The following is a 21,165-nucleotide window of genomic DNA, read 5'->3' as shown; positions in this document are numbered from 1 at the left end:
ATATAAACTTTTTGAATGTTTACTTTTTGAAATGCAAACTTTTTGAATGTTTACGTTTTGAAATGCAAATCGAATGGTAGATATTGGAAAATAACTTTAAAAAATGGTTGATACTCAAGTTAAAAATTTTTAAGTGTAAAATTTTGGAAAAAAAGTTTTGAATTATTCATCTAATTGAAAAACCTTAGCATAGTTAAAACCAAAGGTTTTTGTATTGATTGTAAAAAATCTTTTTCGTAAACACTGGGAGGAAGAGACAGAGAGAGGAACGCGTGTGGGGAGAGTAAACCTTAGTTAATAGTTATACCTATTAATTAATGCCCGCATTAATTAATAGGTATACATACAAAAAGTTCTGTATAATAGAGCGCCCAAATCCTTCTTTTTTTTCATGAGACACATTAATTAGTTAGCTTTGCATATTCAAGCCTTAATACATACATACATACATATATATGTATATATATATATATATATATATATGCTAAATAAGGCACCAAATCTTTTTCTCAAATGCCACTAATTAAATTAGTGTAGGAAGTTTCAATTTATCTCTCTAGAGTTGAGCTACTATTTTCCATGTTTAGTAGCTTTTTCTAAAATAGCAACAAGATCTATTTGGATCTCTCCAAATAAGGCTCTCTCTCTCTCTCTTGTGCAATCCATGCGCAAGGGCCTCTCTCTCTCTTTCTCTCTCTCTCTAATATATATATATATATATACATATATATATATATATATATACATATATATATATACATCAAATCATATATCATAACCAAAGAATTAAGACAGTCGAAGGCCCTTCAAATCCATGTGGGCAGTTTTCCTAATGCATGGTGCATGGATGGAGGTGAGGAGGAGTACATAAGTGAGCAACCACAAGGACAATGCAAATAATTGTTAACCTCTCTCTGTACACATAGCTTAGCACTATATGCTTCTCCACGTGATGGTGCATATCACTTTGGTGCACATATCCTATATTTGCCATAGGATACTTGGGTAACATTGCGCTTCATATATATCTTTTTGTGGGCTCACCTATGATTGCCATGTGGCACTTGTGCATATGGGATGGCCCTACATTTTAGTATATATAGAGAGCGTGGGTGAGAGAGAACTCACTTCCCCTTGTAGCCCAAGTTGTAGAGTCCGTCTTGAGTTCTTTCCCTTTGAATAGGATTAAGCCTTGTGCTCCCTTCTCTCATCTTAGAGGTGGAGGTATCTCCTTTTAGGGTTTGCTTAGGGTTGAGTGAAGTCTTCTTCTTGCTTATGAGAGAACTAGGGTGTGTTATTTTGGACATGGCTTGCTCACTGTTGAGCACTCCCCATGTGTGAGAGACATGTGGTTGAGAACTTGAGTGGGGTTGCCATTTTCATATTGAGCACTCCCCATGTGTGAGAGACATGTGGTTGAGAACTTGAGTGTCAGGTTGCCATTTTCTCATTGCCATGTGCTTGTCATTTGCTTGAGCTTAGACTTGCGAGTGAGAGGTGAGCATGGAGTGAAAGTGTGTGGTGAGAGTGGTAGTGTTATGTGAGTGTTGAGTTGCTTTTCTTTTCCTTAGTTAGGTACATTTCCTCGTGTTACCCTCTTCCCTTAGATTAGGTTATTCATTCCTTAGTTAGGTACATTCTCTCTTGTTGTCCTCTTCCCTTAGATTCAGTTATTCGTTCATCTAGATTACCAATGGAAATTAGCATATTATTTTGTTGGGCCTTTCAACCACTCAATGGGACTTTTCTCTCATGCCTCGGGGAGCCTAGACTCCAACCCAAACCCAATATGCCATGGGAAACATGCAATGTATTAGCGAGGAAACTCTCACTTACCTCTACTCGTTTGCTTGAATCAAAGACTCCTCGTGGTAGCTACATCAATGGAAGCACGCTAAAGTAGCTCAACAAAGCCGCCACCACTCTCTCTCACTCCCTCCCTCACACACACACTCACACAAGAATTAAAGGCAAGAGATAGGCAAGGTTTGGGAGAAGAATAGAGCATTATCTTCACTTGAGAGCATACAAGAATGCATACAAGAATGAGGATTTAGAGTTACAATTTGACCTTTATACTTGGCTCATTGTGTTCACACTTGGCTGGACAATGTTAAAAATGAGGTCCTAGTGCATCTAAGACTGTCTACACTAGTGCAGACACCTTGTCCTAGCTAGTAACTCTAACCTTATTATCCCATGACGCACCTTTCATATACAAGCAACAATCACACATGTAAAATAATATATTACAAGAGAAATATGAATTCTCTAGTGCCTAAACCAGTCAAAATATGTGGTGGCTGACCACGGTGTCATAGATTCCGTCCTTCGACGACACTTAACATGCCCCCTTCCTGAAGCAGATTCCGTCCTCGGAAGATGTGGTTGAAGAAGATTTGAGGTCACAAGAGGAAAGTAATACAAGGCTTGGGATGATCTGCATGGCAACAATAGTAACAAGTATTTGAGCAACAAGCAAAAGTTAACAAGAAAATAGCTGAACAAGCAGTTATGAAATCAGGGATAAGACTGGTTAAGCTTCCTAAATATGCTACAAAGATGAAGATTAATGCGGATCTAACTTAGAAATAAGTACAAGTCCACAATTCATGAACTGAGTTCAAAAATTATGCCTATGGTTATGACCACAGTCTCAAATAGAATGATGCACATATAAACCATCTGAAGCTATATGTTAGCTCTAGAAGTAAAAATGCATGTAATTAGACGATTACTTACATAACAAAAGTATTATCATTTTTTGTTCTTTTTTTTTTTGCTTCTTTTGTGAAATGAAGAGTAATAAACTGTGGAGACCAAAGTAATGGCCTAGTGACTCCTACCAAGAAGAGATCCAGTGAGAGTGGTATCAGAGCTTTAGTTTAATTCAATCTTCTTGAAGGAGCTTTAGTTTAATTCAATCTTCTTGAAGTGTGTCCAAGACTTGTGGACAAAGAGGTGAAAGAGACAAAACCATAGGTGATTTTGATAATTTTTCAATTTGATTCGAAGAAGAATATGTTTAAGGTTATGTATGGTTGAAAGAAGGCTTGTTTTTAACCATTGGACCACAAATTCCCATCAATCTTTTGACCAAAGGGTAAAGGGTAAAGGGTAAAGCAAAGTGGAAAACCATTAGTATTAGTGGGTTTTGAAAAACCACAAAACCACCTTCCTCAACTCTAATCCTCTTCTTCATAGTCCGTCAGTACGGATTGAATCAGCAAGGGAAGGAGCATAAAGAGCCATAGCAAGATTCCTAAGCCAATGGAAGTCCTTGATTTCTATAATGGACGGATCTAAGAGCCTCTTAAGTCAATTCAATTTATGGTTAAAAAATCAAATAGCTATTCTTCCTTGTAATTAGTAATTAGAGTAATTAGTAATTAGTAATTGGAGAATTAAATGGGCTAAATCCACTTTCCTTCCCCCAATCGGCGGCAAGCAACTCAACGTTGGCGGTTTTTTTTCCCCTTTTCCCTTCGCCCAGTCGCTATTCGCGCTGATTGTGATTCAAAGCCTTTGAAAGATTTAAAATAAAGCTTTAGTTAAAGCCTTATATTTTATTAAAAGAAAATCCAATTTCTTTTTTTTCTTTTCTCCTGTGCACCGAGCGACCGTCTGCAGTTCGCTAGAGGTGGAGCTCTTTGATAAAAGCTTACTAGTATTGGACCCGCGCGTTGCTGCGGCGGTAGGTAGAGTTCCAAAAAAATAGGCTCAGTTTCTCCAATTTAGGTCATGTTTTAAGTAAACACAATACATTATTTCAAGTGACTTCATATATACATATCTCAAAATAACATCCATGTCTCGTAGATTTATGGTAGTGAAAACAAAAATATCATAGTAATGTAGCATACGAAGATGCAAAAAAGGACCAATATTACATATTCTCAAAATGCACCACAAAATACGTATTCTTAGTCAGTAATGTCAGAATCAACAAATTGAATTCTTCTCTTGTGAGAAGGATCATTCATTGTCTCCTCACAATACACTCTCTATTGTAAAGTGGTGATCCATCCCGCACATGCTCTACTATCGCGATGAATGCAAAGGACCTGCACAAACGAAACAACGATAAATCAAATCTCAAAAGGACCTGCACATAACGACACATCGATAAATAAAATCTCAAAAGGACCTGCACATAACGACACATCGATAAATAAAATCTCAAAAGGACCTGCACATAACGACACATCGATAAATAAAATCTTATAATAGAAAAACATAATCAAAATTACCTCGTACAATAGAACATCGAGTGGATGGTACATGAGGAGCTCTAGTATGAAACCCATAACGAATACCAATAGTCATGATGGATGTAAGAAACAACCAGTCTCATCGGGTACTGAATACCCCTCAAATGATGCAAAGCATCTGTCCATCTCTCTCCAAAACAAATAGACACCCCACTTCATCAGGAACATCGATCCCGTACATCTTGATGCCTTCGTCGACAACTCTTACCATAAACATATCAATGTCATGCAATATCCTAAAATCAAAGCATAACAAATAGGTTATACAATTATTTATATATAGGTTCAAAAAATATTTATACAATGCCTAACAATTACACTTATACTTACCCATCCCTATAAGCATCAATCATAATCCCTGCTACGTGACCTGCAGTAATAGGAGCTGACCATAGTGGTGGCTCTGTACAGATAGACATCAGTATAGAATGTCATGTTCCATACTTTGTAATCAAGAAAAGTTATGCAAATATAGAGAATAACTCACCTACTATCCTCGACAAAGGCATGTCCAATGTAAAGGTAATCTTAGACATGTCTGTCAAAACATAAACAACAAAAATAGGTACTTTTACCATGGACAAATATGTATAAAAAAAGAAATCACAACAAAATTAATCAAATTGCAGAACTTAAATAAGAAACCTGACTTGTCACTCTGAAGTCATCAAGATCTCCTTATAAACAATATTGTTTGTTGTAGGTGTATAACTTTGAAGATCATCAAATGAACACTCCACATTAGCATTATCCTCAAGTAACACCTTCACAGCATGAGGAGACCGTGCTCGTGACAACGCGATATACAATTGCCCATGAGTAAACACTGGAGTCACCAAATACAACCCCAAGACATTTAGGGTTTGGCCTTGTGATTTGTTTATTGACATGCCAAATGCCAGCCGCACGGGAAACTGTCTCCGCCTCATGTGGTGAATGGTAGTTGGGCCTCGCTGCATCCGTGGAAGAAATACTCTTTCACCAACTTTAGTACCAGTGATGATTTCAGTCTCTCCAAGACTTTAGAGTGAAAGGCCTTACATATCATCCGTATACCATTACAGAGTCCACGTCTTGGATCCAAGTTACGAAGCAAAATAACAGGAGCTTCTAACTTTAAAACCAAGTAGTGAGGTGGATATCCGCCCCGAAGGTCGATTGTGTTCAAAAATTCTATGGAATATAGGAATGAATTTTCATCATTTTCAAGAATTGAATCTGCACTGAAATATTGCTTAGGCTCACCAGGCATTTCATCCAAAGCTGTCTTATTCACAATATCCACTTGACTGTTTATTGGAGCAAGAATAGCACGCTCACTAAAGTATGAAGCATATGTCATAGTGATAGCCAATTCAGAGACGTATACCTATATATACATGTGCATTAAAATAAATAAACACATATACACATATTTTTAATTAATATTAAATTTTAACACGTGGGGATGCATGATGAGGTGTGTTCACTCTTAAATAAGTGTATCTTATATACAATGTCTTTTGTCTTCTCTTTTGCATACATATGTATGTGATTGTGTGTGCACATACACACGTATGTATGATTGTGTAATGTCTTCGCGCGTGCATGTGTTGTGCAAGTGTCTTGATTGTGTGTATGTGTTAATGTGTATTTGTTGTTGTTGTGTGTACATGGTGTGTATGTTTTTATATATGTGTATCCATAGCGAGTGTCTGCATGTACGTGTGTGTGAGCATGTGAATATACTCGTGTGTACATCTATGTGTGTGCATGTGCAGGTGCATGTGTGTGTGAGTGTGTGCATGTCCATGTGTGTGCACATGTACTTGTGTATGTGAGTGTATTTATGTGCTTGTGTGCATGTATACACATGTGTGTATGTGCAAGCTTGAGTATGTGTGCAAGTGTGCATATCTCTATATGTTGCATGTGTGTCCATGTGTGCGAGTGTGTGTATGTGTGTTTGTATGCGTGTGTGCACGTATCATGTGCTTGTGTCTGTGTGTTATGTGTGTGTGTGTGTGTGTATGCATGAACATACATGTGTGTGCTTCGATATACATATAAATCTATTTATATATATATGCTTACATACCTATAGATACACATACATACATAATATATATAAGTGTGTGTGTATGTATATTCTCTCTCTTACACATGCACATAATATATATGTTTGTGTGTGTATGTGCAAGCTTGAGTATGTGTGCAAGTGTGCATATCTCTATATGTTGCACGTGTGTCCATGCATGCGAGTGTGTGTGCACGTATCATGTGCTGGTGTCTGTGTTGTGTGTGTGTGTGTGTGTGTGTGTGCATGAACATACATGTGTGTGCGTCGACATACATATAAATCTATTTATATATACATGCTTACATACATATAGATACACATACATACATAATATATATAAGTGTGTGTATCTATAGGTATGTAAGCATGTATACAAAGATTTCATGTGAGATGTGAGATTTCATGAGAAAGATGTGAAATTCAAAATTGCATTGGAAGATGTGAGATTTGGCTCCTCCTCAAGCTGGCTTGCAAGAGGAGTGGTTATTTTGAATTAGCCCCACCTTCTTTGCCCACGTGGAGGGAGGTGGGGTTGTGGTTAATCTTGTATAGATTGCATTGGAAGATGTGAGATTTGGCTCCTCCTCAGGCTGGCTTGTAGGAGGAGTGGTTATTTTGAATTAGCCCCACCTCCTTTGCCCACGTGGAGGGAGGTGGGGTTGTGGTTAATCTTGTATAGATTTAGTGCTTGCTCACCTTGGCCCTATTCACCATAGAAAGGAGCTCCTCAACTACTTGTCAAGCTTGCGACTACAATGCATTTGGCAAACATTAACACCAGCACATTGCCAACAAAAATATTAATTCCTTCATTAGCTTCTATTTAGCAATCTCATAATGAATTTGTTCCCCCTTGCTGAAGATGAACTCTAAGATCTCGCTTCAATACAACCGCTCCTTCTGCCTCCATAGCCTCTTTCTTCTCTTCTTTGAAATCTCCAAGTTGATTGTTTGTTGCCATGTGCAGAACCCACGAAACCCAAAGCATATATTAGACTATATAATACCTTAGCCATATATATATATATATATATATATATATTTGTATAGCACTTGCAAAAAAAGAAAATTTGGAGGAGGAGAGGGCTTCTCTCTCTCTCTCTCTCTCTCTCTCTATATATATATATATATATATATAGAGAGAGAGAGAGAGAGAGAGAGAGAGAGAAGCCCTCTCTCTCTCTCTCTCTCTCTCTCTCTCTCTCTCTATATATATATATATATATATATATATATATATATATATATATATATATATATATATATATGCCGCATTCTTGCTCTTTAGTGAGCGTCTATTGCGTTTGATTAAAGTAGGGATCAACTGATCTCCATTTCTTGCCAGCCCATTGCCTTAAAATACCTATTCAATTTCTTCTCCCTCCGAATCAAGTGCTCCTACTTTTATCTACATAAAACAATGGGTCTTCTAAGAGTCTCTCTCTCTCTCTCTCTCTCTCTCTCTCTCTCTCTCTCTCTCTCTCTCTCTCTCTCTCTCTCTCTCTCTCTCTCTCTCTCTCGCTTTCCAAGGCAACCCCAGCATGCTCCCTCGAATACCCTAGGCCCACTCGCAAAACAGCAACAGCACCCGTAACAGCAGCAGAAACAACAGCACCTCCAAGATTTCTGGGGAAGAAGAAATTGGGTTTGTTATTTTAAATTTGCTAACACTAAGAGCTGTTTGCTGAGATTTCTCTTTACAGTGATGAGTAACAAGAGAGGATTACCAACACAACCGTGTTGCAGACGTTGCAGTCCTGGCTAAGGACCTTCCATGGACCTCCCCATTGGAGTCCACTCTCGCCAAAATTCTCCAGCATTAGCTCACACCTCCCTTGCTGTGTCAGATCCTCCTGAACTCCCGTCATGGCCCGACGTCTCTTCCACTGGGAAGTCCACAAATTAACAGCCTCGCCTTGCCTAGTCGCCTCTTTTATTCAAAGCTTTTGCTGCTACCCAACCCATGTTCACACCCTCTGGCCCCTCCTCCGCTCCATGCGCACTGCCTGGATACCACCCATGGCTTTTGACCTCGTATACTTTAGCTCACAATCTCTCTCTCTCTCTCTCCTCTACTGCCACCTTTACCCTGTAGTTACCCACTTTGATTACCCCCCTTTTTCCCTTCATTTTATTGATCCCACCTTTCCCTCTAACTTTCCTCTAGCCATTTCCACTCAAGTTTGTGCTTCATTAATGACGTATAACAGCCCGAAACTCTCAACTTTGGATACACATTCTCAGCATAAGTATATACAATTCCTCTAGAGTCCCAAAGGTTCACAAACTCAAGTCTGTCACCCTAGTGGGTGGAGCTGCCTTGGCACACTTTTCGCCTCATTGTCCCAAAGCCTAGGTCTACCACAATATATTTTAAAACCTTGGATTTCCAAAAATTCTGATGAGTGCCCTTTGCCAATGTCACCTTGAATGGGGGATTATACAAAGTATGGAGCACCTTTGATCTTGCACTAAGTGCGTAGCAGAATGTCATTGGACATAAACATTTGATGGTGTGGCCATTGGGGCCCAAAAATGCGCATGAAACCAGCCTTATTGGCTCTGGAAAGATCTCCAACAGCAGCGCTACTTCCTTGTTGCGCTCCACTACTACTGCCATCTGAGCTTCGCCACATCACCACTGCTTTCTGAGAGCTGCCACAATGGCCAGAATCGCCACATCACCACCGCTTTCTGAGAGCTGCGATGGCCAGAATCACCACATCACCACTGCCTTCTGAGAGCTGCACGATGGCCAGAATCGCCACCTCTTCTGACGTTGCACTCCACCACCATTGCTAGAACACTCTCCTCATCTTGGCTGCAGTGCTACCCCGCCGACACAGGCCACTACGCATGTTTCTTGATGCGTAGGAGAAGGTGGTGAGTGGTGGTGCTACGTATGCCGGACGGAAGTTCATACTAACAGACCATGCATGAGTCAAAGCTACGCCGACCAGCTCCTGGTGTCCTACAGCTTTCTACGTCCTGTGGTGGTGGCTGGTGGTGTTGCTCGCCTTTACATTCCCTACGGTAGTGGATCTTTCTTTTGTACCTCCTCCGTCACTGCTGGTCGGGTGATCATGCAGTAGAGAGCAAGTCATCTATCCCTAGAGCAGTGGATGCAAGCGTAGACTTTGTTCGTCTCTGTGTCGACGGTAAGAAAATCGACAAAAACGACCCCACACAGTATGGTGCTGGTAAGGGCAATGCTGCGAAGGAGCTGGGGTGGCGAGGTTGCATGCTCTACATGGCCCTCTGGGAAGTATTTCACCTTGGTGCAGCTTACCACTTAGCAGTAGCTCCCTGTAGGAGCACTCTCGGGCCTGAGGCTAGACCATCACCATGCCTAACCCCTCAGGCAAAGCCCTCATGCTCCATACCCCCACGCCTTTGAATCTATCACCTCCCGCTTCATACCACCACGCCTTCACATCTTCATTTGAATCTGATGGTGACGCAGCAACAGCAGAAGCGGCATAACCGCCCTTGCCTTCCGTTGGTGAGGTAGCAATAACAGCAACAATGGCACAACCTCCCTTGCCTTCCATTGGTTTCTTTTTCACATGTGAATTTGACTTGAAGGTTTTCTGAGGACCCGGCATCCTGCTGAAAGCGGCGACGTCTCCAAAAAGCAGGCAGAGAGGATGATTGAAGAGCGATCCAGACGCTAAAAGAGCTGAAATGCAAGAAAACGCTTGTTAATGAGCAATCTTGCACAACTGAAGCTAGGGGGAAATGCTAATTTTTGTACCCTCCAAACCCCCAAAGCACACACCCACACACGGGACGGAAAGGCGAACCAAGATTCAAATTTGTCCAGATATGAAGTGCAGAAGGAAACGGAAATGCTTCCAACAACAGAGTGGAATGCTACGGCAAAAAGGATGCCTTTCTTGTAAGGAGAGGAAAAAGCTCATCGTTAAGAGCGATGTTGCAGATGGAGACTACTGTCCAAGAGGCTGAATAAGAACCTATTAAAAGGACGGCCTATGCTTTGCAGTGAAGTCTTCCTTCTCGCCCCTCTTCTACATCTCCGGAATGCTCCTTTACATGGGAACACCATCCCCCTCGATGTCCCTGCACTCCCCCGGAGTTCACTGCCAGGAGGTCTTCCATCGTCTCTGGCTTGAGATGCAAGAAGAAGGCTATGTAGACACTAAAGCAATGAGCTGTATGGTGTTGCGTGCAACCCTCCAAGAGAGAAAGAGAGGACGACCCAAACGGCTAGCATTTGAATTTGAAATAGAATTTTTTGAATTTGAAATAGCAATAGCCTTTATTTTTTGAATTTGAAAGATGTGAGATGAGATCTTCTTAGATTCAATTTCAAAATTGCATTGGAAGATGTGACATTTGGCTCCTCCTCACGCTTGCAGGAGGAGTGGTTATTTTGAAATAGCCCCAGCTCCTTTGCCCACGTGGAGGGAGGTGGGGTTGTGGTTAATCCTGTATAGATATATATATATATATATATATATAAGCCTTATTACTCTCTCCCCTTCCTCTAATTCAATCGAGGTTTTTTCTCTTTTCTTTCTCTTCCTTCCACTCAGCGACGGCAGGTAGGCAGAATTTAGAGGGGCCCCTTGAGCGCCAGCCACTCGACTGATTCAGTTGTGCAGCTTCTAAATTTTTTTAATTTATAAAGCTTATTAAGCTTTAGACAAGCTTAATAAATTTTATCTCCTTTTTTTCTAAATTTAGGTGAATGTTCGTCGTTTTCTTTCAAGCTTTAAAGCTTGGCTAAATAAAGCTAATATTATAAGGTTATTAATAAGCCTTATAATATAAAGCTTAAAGCTTTAAAGGCTTATTCTTAAAAGTTATTCAAAAAGGTTAAAGAGAAGAAAGAGAGAGATAAGCGATGGCCGCCCTCCACGATTCTCTTTATCTCCCTTGAGGCTCCAATTGCTCATCTCTGTCCCCTTTCTGTTGCGCGTGACCCTACACTGAATAAGCTTGTTATAAGCTTTCAAGAACTTTAAAATTCTACTTAAAACTTTTAAAGCCTTTATTCAAAGCTTATATGATTAAGCTTATGAAACAAACTTCTTACATCATATATATATATATATTTAAGATTTAGTTTTAAAAAATCTCAAAAATATTTTTAATAGTAAACCTCGTAAGCTTTGCAATGCGATTATAATTATATATAATTAAAAAAAATCAGATAGCTTTTCGACAATCGAGAAAAATCCTCAAGGATTCTTCTTCGACATTGGAAGTTTTTTTTTTTCAAGCTCTACAGACCACAAGTTCAACTCGACACTTTACAAGCTAAGTATCAACACCTGCAAATTATTGTATGGATATTTTATGCCTTGTTTAACCATTTATTTTATATCAAGTCAATAACCTTCGCATAAGATAAGTACTGCAAATATCTATATATATAATTTCGATTATAATGCTTAATACATGTATTTTGTTACAAGTGTATATCTTCACAATTCAAGCTAAGTGCATTTTCTAAATTTTCTAAATTGATATTATATTATGAATTGAAACTAACATGCAGATTAGTATATGCAAAATTCCCAACGATTTACCAGTTAAGTATTTGCCTTGTGTAATTTGATTACTTGCATGAAATAAAAATTGTTGTTTGTCGATTCGTTTTCTTCTAACTATTATTTTGCAATCTGACCTAAGTAAGTTTCTTCGATTTTCATAAATTTAATCATCAATAAATTAAAACGTTACATATGCTTACAATATTTGTGTCCTTTTAATGATGTATTTTGTAGCAAAGCTATTCGACACTTACAAGTTACTACCCTTTATAACTTAATAAATAAAATTTCCTATGTAAGTTTTATCTTTCAGAGGCAATGATTCTAACACCTTCCAAATAAGTTTCTCATTTCTATTCTTACAATAATGATAATGCTTAAATAGTTATGCGTAGAATTTCAAACCATACTATGATAAGTTCTATTTCTTATAAAGTCATAATATAGCCCTACTTATGTTTGGAATAATAATTATATCTCAATCCATTCGCATTGCTTTCTCATTTTTCTCAATGCAGGCTAAGAAAACTCCCATAACCCTTCAAGCTTTTGTCCATAAGTTCTTAAATCTTTCACTACTTTATCCTTTTGATTCTTGTGAGCTTCCCCCTATTCTTCAAATCCAAGTATCCCTACGCTCTGATACCAGTAGCACGGGACCTTAAATACTTTTTAAAGAATAATTCAAAACTCGCATAAACATCAAAAACTAAACCATAGAATTGAGCCAACTTAACAAAATTGAGCATTATGATAAAATAACATAAAAATAAGAGATAGAGTAGACATCACCTTCAACACAGTATTGGGTGTAATCTCCCTCCCAAGAGGTGTCGGCCTCCTCCCACGTCTAGGGTATTTTTATCTTTATTAATAAAAATAGCCTACATGCCAAAAATAGTTGCATGCTTTTGCATGGGCTTGCCCTTTACAAAAATAGAAGTTTCTTTTACCAAAAGCTTAAATAAATCTTTCTTATCTAAACCACTAAAGGAAAAATACATAAATAGCTCTAAGGGCTAATTCACGTTTCATTTTTTTTTCATTAAGTCGCTACCGTCGCCCCTTGATGCCACCGTTTTGCTAATTGGAAAAAATTGGTATTTCAAATTAAGCATAAGCTTAATTCAAATCATTTTCTCCAATGGATTGAAAGGAAACAAAACTATCGCCTATTAATTGAAGAAGAAAGGAGAGAAAAATCTTGAGCCCTTGTTTATGGATTTTGAGCATGCTTTGTGCAATTTGGAAATTAGGCCTTTGATCTCCTCAATTTGCTGATGGATTATGGAGAGGATTAAAATTCAAGAAGGTGGTTTTGAGAAGAAGAAGGGTGGTTTTTGGTTTGACAGAGGTGGTTTTGATCAAAAGTTGATATTAAACCATATCCTTTGATCTAAATTTTCATCCAAGGGCTCAGAAAATTTCCATAACCCTTCAAGCTTTTGTCCATGAGTTCTTGAATCTGTCACTACTTTACCCTTTGGATTCTTGTGAGCTTCCCCCTATTCTTCAAATCCAAGTATCCCTAAGCTCTGATACCACTAATATGGGACCTCAAATACTTTTTGAAGAATAATTCAAAACTCACATAAACATCAATAACTAAACCATAGAATTGAACCAACTTAAAAAGTTGAGCATAAAAAAACATAAAAACAAGAGATAGAGTAAACATCACCTTTCACACAATATTGGGTGCAATCTCCCCCCCAAGAAGTGTCGACCTCCTCCCACTTCTTGGGTGTTTATATATATATTAATAAAAATAGCCCACATGACAAAAATAGTTGCACGCTTTTGCATAGGCTTGCCCTTTACAAAAACAGGAGTTTCTTTTAACAAAAGCTTAAATAAATCTTTCCTATCTAAACCATCAAAGGAAAAATACATAAAGAACCCCAAGGGCTAATTCACGTGCAACAAAACTAATAGGTCCATGCTCATGTATAATAAAAGTGGGCAACCAGTAATAATACAAAATATCTCGTATTAAATACTATGGCTAAAATGCCAGAATTATTGGCTATCTCGCCAAAGCCAAAATACTAAAAGGAAAAACCTTCTCGGTAATTGCTCATACTAAATCACCGCTATCATGTCCCAGCCATACTGGCTTACGAAGCACAAATCTTTTCTATCTCACCAACCAGCAGGTTGTCCATTCAAACACATTACACATTAGCAACACATGCTAAAGCGTTAATTCCAACACTTAGTTCTAGCCATCCCTAAATTCATATGTCCTACACATAGAATATTCGGAATTACCCAAGTGCCATGTTACGAACATAGTGGTAATTAGGCACCCCTAATTGACCATAGAGAGACGAACGGACAAACCATAACAATACTAAGGTTTTCAGATGTGTTGTGCATTTATCAATAGAGCAAGGATGTCAACAAACATTTAGTTTACATAAAAATATTTGTTATATGGTTTTCTAGGAAGTTGGCATGTTTTATAATTAAAGTTATCAAATTTTTTTGGTGAAATTTTCTTTTTGCACCTGGTGGTTGTGGCATGTGTGCTTTATCATAATCTAGTGAGCAATTAATAGTGGTTGCAAAATCATTGACATACATGCTAAGATTGCTTTGCATTTCAACTTTAGTGAACATTTAAGAATAGTGGTTACTAACTTTAGTGAACATTCAAAACATTTAAGACCACTTTAGTGGACATTAAGAACATTTGTCAATAACTTTAGTGAACATTTAAGATAATGTGGTTACTAACTTTATTAAGACTTGTTGAGCTTGATTTGCATTTTTAGTGATGTGTCTAGCTTACTTTGTGTATATTTGATCATAATATTGGATTGAGTTAAAGCTTCTTGATTGAAGATAGATTTATTACAAAAGTTACAAAAGAATCATCCTAATCGTAACCTAAGAGAAATATGCTACTACAATGGCATTGGCCATAAAAGAGTATATTAATGATTAATGCCATGGTTATGCATACTTTTTCGAGCTAGAATCAGGGAAAATCTATTATAATTATTTTTTATGGTTAAAAAAAAGTTCATTAGTATGAAGTCTATCAAAATATGGAGTGCATCATTTACATAAGTGCATGCAATGACATTTTAAAAGTTATACATTGTTTAGATTTCATTTTTACTTTAAAAAACAAAACTATGTGGATCTTTGAGATTCCTTAAGATACTCATATATGTTGTTAAGTTACTTATTTTCTTTAAATGATTGAAATTTGAAAGTAATGCTATAACAATTCAAGCTCAACTAAAAACATTTACAGTAGAATCTTCTTGGTTGAAGCACAAGATACTTAGGATTCAATAAGGACGATCTCATTGTAATTATAAAGCAACATCTATTACAATGCCATTGTAATTACAAAGTAGCATCTATTAATGTATAAAGTATATCTTTTTGCTTCAACATTCTTTGTATTCTAAATTTATAAGTGTTGTATATAAGTAATAGATTTTGCGATGCACCTAACACATACCATATAAGTAAACCATATAAGTAATATATGTTGTGATGTACAAAACATACACCATATAAGTAATATATTATGCGATGTACATCTTCGTTTCTTTTTGAAACAACCTTGGATATACCTTGATATTGGTATCATGACATATAGGAATCCATGGTGCCAAGATGATATATGTGCAAGGATGGAGGTGAAGGTTCAAGCCATGACTATGGTGAACAGAGGATAGCCATGGTAAGTGCGTGTGTGAGAGGAGAGAGAGAGAGAGAGAGAGAGAGAGAGAGAGAGAGAGAGAGAGAGAGAGAGAGAGATGTGATAGCAAGTGTAAGAGAAATATGTTGCACAACTCAAATGATACTCTTATAATTAAAGAATCTCCCAATACATGCTTTTATAGGTATCAAGCCTTATCTTTTAAGCTGGACTTTAATAAGGGATGTTCACACCAACTAACTCCAAAATACCTAATACCCCCTTTAGAGTGATGGAGGTAATACCTGGCAAACCTTTAATAATCTCTATACTCCAACACTAGCAAAGAAACAAGACATGTTCCTAACTAACTTAGAAGCTCATGAGGCTCATGTAGCATGGCTGAGTGTGAAGGATTTAGAGATCAAGTCCTTCCTCAAGAGATAAAGACAACTGCCTTGTTCTATGTAGGGTAAAGAAGGAAAGATGGAGCATTACAAAAAGAAACACATAATATTCAGATTTTGAGGGACTTTCCCGGACCCATGATGGAAACATAATAGGAAAAAGATAGCTTTTGAAGTTAACTTACTCTAAAATACCCAATATGGGCTCTAATTTCATATGAGAGCTCCCATGTTTGATACCACTTGCTCACCATTACTTATCTGACAAATAATTGTGGTTTTGCTTCCAAAAATCTATTGAAAATTTCAAAAAAGGCATGCACCTTTATAGTTAGTGAAACCACATGAGAGCAAACAAAATGAGAGGTGACCATTGCTAACCTAATTAGTGAAAATGGCATCAATGTAGTATATTTGTATGTAGGCATATGAGTATAGAGAAGAGCAACCATGCCCCACCCAAAAAAAATACACACACATCCAAGTGATTGAATATGAGCACCATTAATAAGCTTACAAGCAACGTATGAAGACTCATAAAATTTTAAAACCACGACTTTAGTTTTGGCCGAGAACTGAAGCATGTTTTTAGAGCCACGATGATGTATCCTTTTGAAACCAAGTGTATAGCCATAATTGGAACACTGTTAATTTTAAATACAACCCTTTTGTAAGTTTTGAGCAAATAAAAGAACTTTTTGAATATGGAAACCCCTTACGTATGCATAGAATTATGAAACTTGGTGAGATAAGAATGTTTTTCATCGAATGCTTTGTGCATGTTTTTTGGTGCTCCCCTTCTGAATTCCTCATGTCAAGTGTCATAAAAAATTTGTTATGTTACAAATTTGAAAGGGAGGAAAAGGCTCCAAAATTTGGTTGCAAAAAGGGGTTTACCTTAGGTGATCACTACCACTATGTTCTTTGTGACTTGACAATCTTAAGGTTTCAAGGAATTTTCTTTTGTTGCTAGTTAGAGTTGCTTGTAGGAGGCATACTCAAGCATAAAGCATGTGCATGCATGCCATAAAGGGTTAGGCCTCATGACATACTTGGAGATTCACAAAATCAACTAACAAACACCTCATTTGCAAGGTGTGCAGCATGACATTATTACTCGAGACACCTTAGTTCTCGTGCATTTGGGCTCGTTGACTACACCTTGCCCACATTGCATTGGGGTGAGGCAAGGGCTTTGGCTATGACCCTACTCGTTGTTGGCAACTACCCCTACATCGAGTAGGGAAGCCCTAAAAAGAGCCAACTAAAATCTTATAATATAAAGCCCTACATTATGAGCAAGGGCGAATAATACTCAGTAAAGGGGAGACAAGGAAGCCAAATGGGAGGTCTCTAGTCATTGCTGAGGGAGGAGAGCCCTACAATAAGGGCAAGGGGCAAGAAGAGGCAAGGGGCATCTTGTAGGGACTAAATTTCTATGCTAGGGTGTGATATGGGGTGGTGGGTAGCTTGTTTGTTGGATGTGGGCAAGGTGAGCTCATAGGTTGGGTAAGGGAGATGGGATGGGCCACGTCTAAGGATAGGGCAAGCCCCACTAGAAAGGGCTAAGGCTGATGCGGCCGCCCTTGTGATTTCAATTTTCAAGCCTCTCAGTTGAAGAGTAGCCTAAGAGCCCCCTCATTTTCGCTTTACCTGGAAAAGTTGGAATCAAACTGTGCTATTTTTTTCTATTTCTTTTCAAGGCAAAAGGACCACGAGAGCATCTCAGCCACCTCTATAAAGCCTCTCCTTGCTCTCTCTCTCTCTCTCTCTCTCTCTCTCTCTCTCATAATCCACTAATCAAGCCTAAGGCCTCCTTGCATTATCGACTAATCAATCTCCCTTCCACTAATTACGCCTCTTAAGACCTAATTCTGCACCCTAATTCCTGTTGTGATCATTGCCCATCTCATTGATCAAGCCCTCTTTGTGTTCTTAACCAATTCTGCATGTATGATTTTGGGCCTGATGTCCATTTGTGATTCTTTGATTTGGGCTTGATTATGGTAATGCTTTGTGCTAGGATTCATGCTTCCTTTTGCATCTCTGAGGGGGAGCACACGTGCTCCTGCTGCTAATCCATCCTCCAATCCAGCTGCTAATCTGGGCTTAGCTTCTAGCAAAGAGGTGAGCATTAACCCCAAGACCCCTGGTCTGCAGCTGAAGGAGTGTGGGTATTATGATGTGCAGAAGGTGCAGGAGATATGCAAAGCTCTTGTGTATGCATTGGGGGCTGCAAGTGTGGAGAAGGCCATAGGGGGGCTGTTCAACCAGCCCTCTACAGTGGTGGAAGACATGAAGAAAGAGATGGCAGACTATGTGCAAGCTCAAGTGGATGCTTATGCAATGGGTAGGGCAGGCAGCCATAGCCAATCTGACCCTGTCAAGCTCCTGCAAGACATGCTGGAAGGCTTTGTGAAGTCCAAGAAGACCCTCTTCAGGAGGGTTTCCAGCAAGCTGAGCTTGTTTGGTGAGAAGCAAGATGAGAGAGTGGAAGGGCTTGTGCTGGAGATTGAGAAGAAGGGGTGTTGGGTTGTGGGGCAGCGCGAAGCTGCAGCGAGAAGCTACCTCAGGAGGGTGGACAGGAGCCGGATGCACCACTGTGAGATGAGGTTTGAGTCCAATGAGGAGCTTGCACAGCACAAGAGGAGATGCCCTTTCCGGCCGCTCATGTGCGAGAATGCCAACTGCGGTGAGGTTGTGGCGGCCGTGAATGCCATGGCACACGATGAGACATGCCCAGTGAAGCTCCTTGCGTGCCCCCAGAAGTGCATGGCCATGGTGATGAGGGCAGATATGGCCATCCATTGCAGCTCAGTATGCCCTATGAAGCCCGTCCCATGCCCCTTTCATGAAGTGGGCTGCCAAGAAACCCTACCCCAGTCCATGGTGGAGCATCACTGCTCTCAATCTACAAGCTCTCATCTCTCTTTGGTCCTCCAAGCTCTCCTCAAGCAGCAGGCATCTCTTGGCAACCAGGCACAGAAGATCCTATCAGTGGAAAAGGTAACCTTAACATGCCCATGCATTCACAAATGTTACCATTACATACGCACATGATGGCCACACATGTGTGATCACAGGAATGAACCCATTTGACATGCACATGGGCATGCGCGCATGTGTGCGGGCATGTCACTTGTATGCCACATACAGAACGTTTTGACAGCATGCATGTGCTCTCTTGCACGTTCATCAGCTGGAAAGGATCCTAGAGAGGGACAAGCACACGTGCGCACATCCTTTGGGTCCATCTGACCCAGACGTACGAGCAAGCTGCATGCATCAATACTTTGCAAAGCCTTGCTCCCAGAATGATTTTTAATGTTATCGATTTTAACTCGTTAATTTGGTGCACATTTTTGATGTTTGTGTGTTTAGTGACCAAATTTGGGTGGACCATTTGGTGGTGGTTTCAGATTTTGTCTTATGCCCAATTGGCCGAGGTGGCGGACATGGGTGCCATGTCCGTGTCCGTGACAGAGCAAGAGCACAAGGTGAAGGCCCTCGAGCAAGAGATGGCCAAGCTTAGGCAAGAGTTCAAGCTTGTGGACGTGTCGGCTGATGTCCTTCAACTCCGAAGGGAACTCCGGAACTTGCAAAAAAATCAACCATCCTCCCTTTAAAAACAAGCATTTCTACCCACGGGGTTAAAAAGTAGAGAACTTGTCGGTGGAGATTTCTTGCTTATTGTTGTCATTGGTTGAATTGGGTAGTGAGTGGGCAGTGGAGATTCTCTCTTTTATCATTGGCTCCTGAACGATTTTGGACAATGATGATCCCCAACTTTATTCATAGGATTATAATTGCATAAGGATCCTAAAAATTGAAGTTTCTCTAGAGGACTACGGAGTTCGATAAAGAATTGCAAAGACTCAACTTTCTTTGCTTCTTTAGGCCCAAAACTAGAGCTTTTAGTGTAGATCTCAACCCACAACAACAATCAATTGCCATGTTTCCACTTGTCATATATCCAACATTTATCCACTAGAATGCTATTTGGAAGATGGAAATGCAATGCCTCCTAAATCTAGTTTGAAGAAGAGATATTACGAACGATAAAAAAGAGCGAAATGCCTTAAATAAAATAAGAGTTCTCAGAACTTGTCTTGTAAGTTGCACTTTATGTTGAGTTTTTCATGAGTAAAATGCAAGTGTTCATGACTACATGAGTGTGTCACATTTCAACAATGCTTAGAAGTATGGTTTCTTTGAAGAGTGAATTTCGACATATATAAGTGTTTCCCTACACCATTAAAACTTTAAGTGCATGGTCCAAGGAAGAACTTTGTATACCATGATATCATGGCAATCTCCCTCATACAATAGTGGCACTATGTTAAGAAATACCTAAAATCATCTCTAGTGTTTTTTTAAACTTATGTTGTGTGTACTTTGATTAATTCAATTGAAGGTGTGATTTGTTTGCATTCTCAAACTAGCCATCAACATATCATAAATAGTTACTAAAGTTTGCATTGGATTCATCCTTATATAGCTCATGTGTCATATAAAGTCAATTCCAAGCCATCATTTGAAATGCATTTCAATGCAATAATCCTTGTAGTGTCAATAATGCATCTCAGAACTAATAGATCCTATTCTTAAACCTTAATTCTAATCTACACACAAATAACTTAAGCAAACATAACTCAGCATAATTGAGAGGGACAAAAAAGTTTAATAGAATCCTAGATTAATTTTCATAAAGCATGCATGCATGCACTTTTAACTTTAGGGTAGCATTTCACTTTGTATGTCTAAAGTTCTCTCTACTTTGCATGCTTATTTTTAGCTAAAATAGCATACACCTATTCTTGGCTGCGTTTGATTGGACTCTACTTTTAAACCTAATAATACTCTCTTAATCTAATGTAACCTCCTCGAGTAGAATCTAGGTGGAATTGTTGGAATCTATCTAATAACTTCGAAGTGCTTTCCTATATGAAGACACTTCACCTCAAACCTCAATAAGCTAACAAAATAGAGACAGTCCATCATCCCCAAGGCAATACAACGATCCTCGTAACCATGTTTCCAATTTACACCAAAAAATTTGAGATGAGGTATGCCAACAAACTATTTTGATGACCCAAGCCAATAATGATTTACATCTTTAAAAGCTTTTAGCCAATGATGTATTTATGTAGACCATGTTAGGTCATGTGAGCATATATATACATATATACATGTATATGCATGTGCACACACACACACACACGTATGCATGCATGCATGTACACACACG

The 21,165-nt window shown here is 38.9% G+C and overlaps 1 protein-coding gene across 1 annotated transcript; it reads left to right on the top strand.

Annotated features, from left to right (window-relative positions):
- Nucleotides 1–17,684: 17,684 nt before the first annotated feature.
- Nucleotides 17,685–20,016, top strand: LOC147639829 (uncharacterized). The gene is made up of 2 exons (XM_086774496.1): nt 17,685–18,923; nt 19,337–20,016. The coding sequence occupies exons 1-2, from the start codon at nt 17,946–17,948 to the stop codon at nt 19,541–19,543; spliced, it is 1,185 nt and encodes a 394-aa protein (XP_086630622.1). The 5' UTR covers nt 17,685–17,945; the 3' UTR covers nt 19,544–20,016.
- The last annotated feature ends 1,149 nt before the right edge of the window (nt 20,017–21,165 follow it).

The sequence above is a fragment of the Cibotium barometz genome, chromosome 3 (genome assembly GCF_041138505.1).
Source record: "Cibotium barometz isolate CiBa-2024 chromosome 3, ASM4113850v1, whole genome shotgun sequence".
NCBI lineage: Eukaryota > Viridiplantae > Streptophyta > Polypodiopsida > Cyatheales > Cibotiaceae > Cibotium > Cibotium barometz.
The sequence above is the reverse complement of the archived record's forward strand: the minus strand, read 5'-3'. Positions and strand labels throughout refer to the sequence as shown.

What these genes read in the sequence shown, in the direction of transcription:
- LOC147639829 (XM_086774496.1), top strand. Translation starts at nt 17,946, where the DNA reads ATGCTTCCTTTTGCATCTCTGAGGGGGAGCACACGTGCTCCTGCTGCT. An exon ending in AGATCCTATCAGTGGAAAAG is followed by an intron (nt 18,924 to 19,336) that starts GTAACCTTAACA and finishes TGGTGGTTTCAG; the next exon opens with ATTTTGTCTTATGCCCAATT.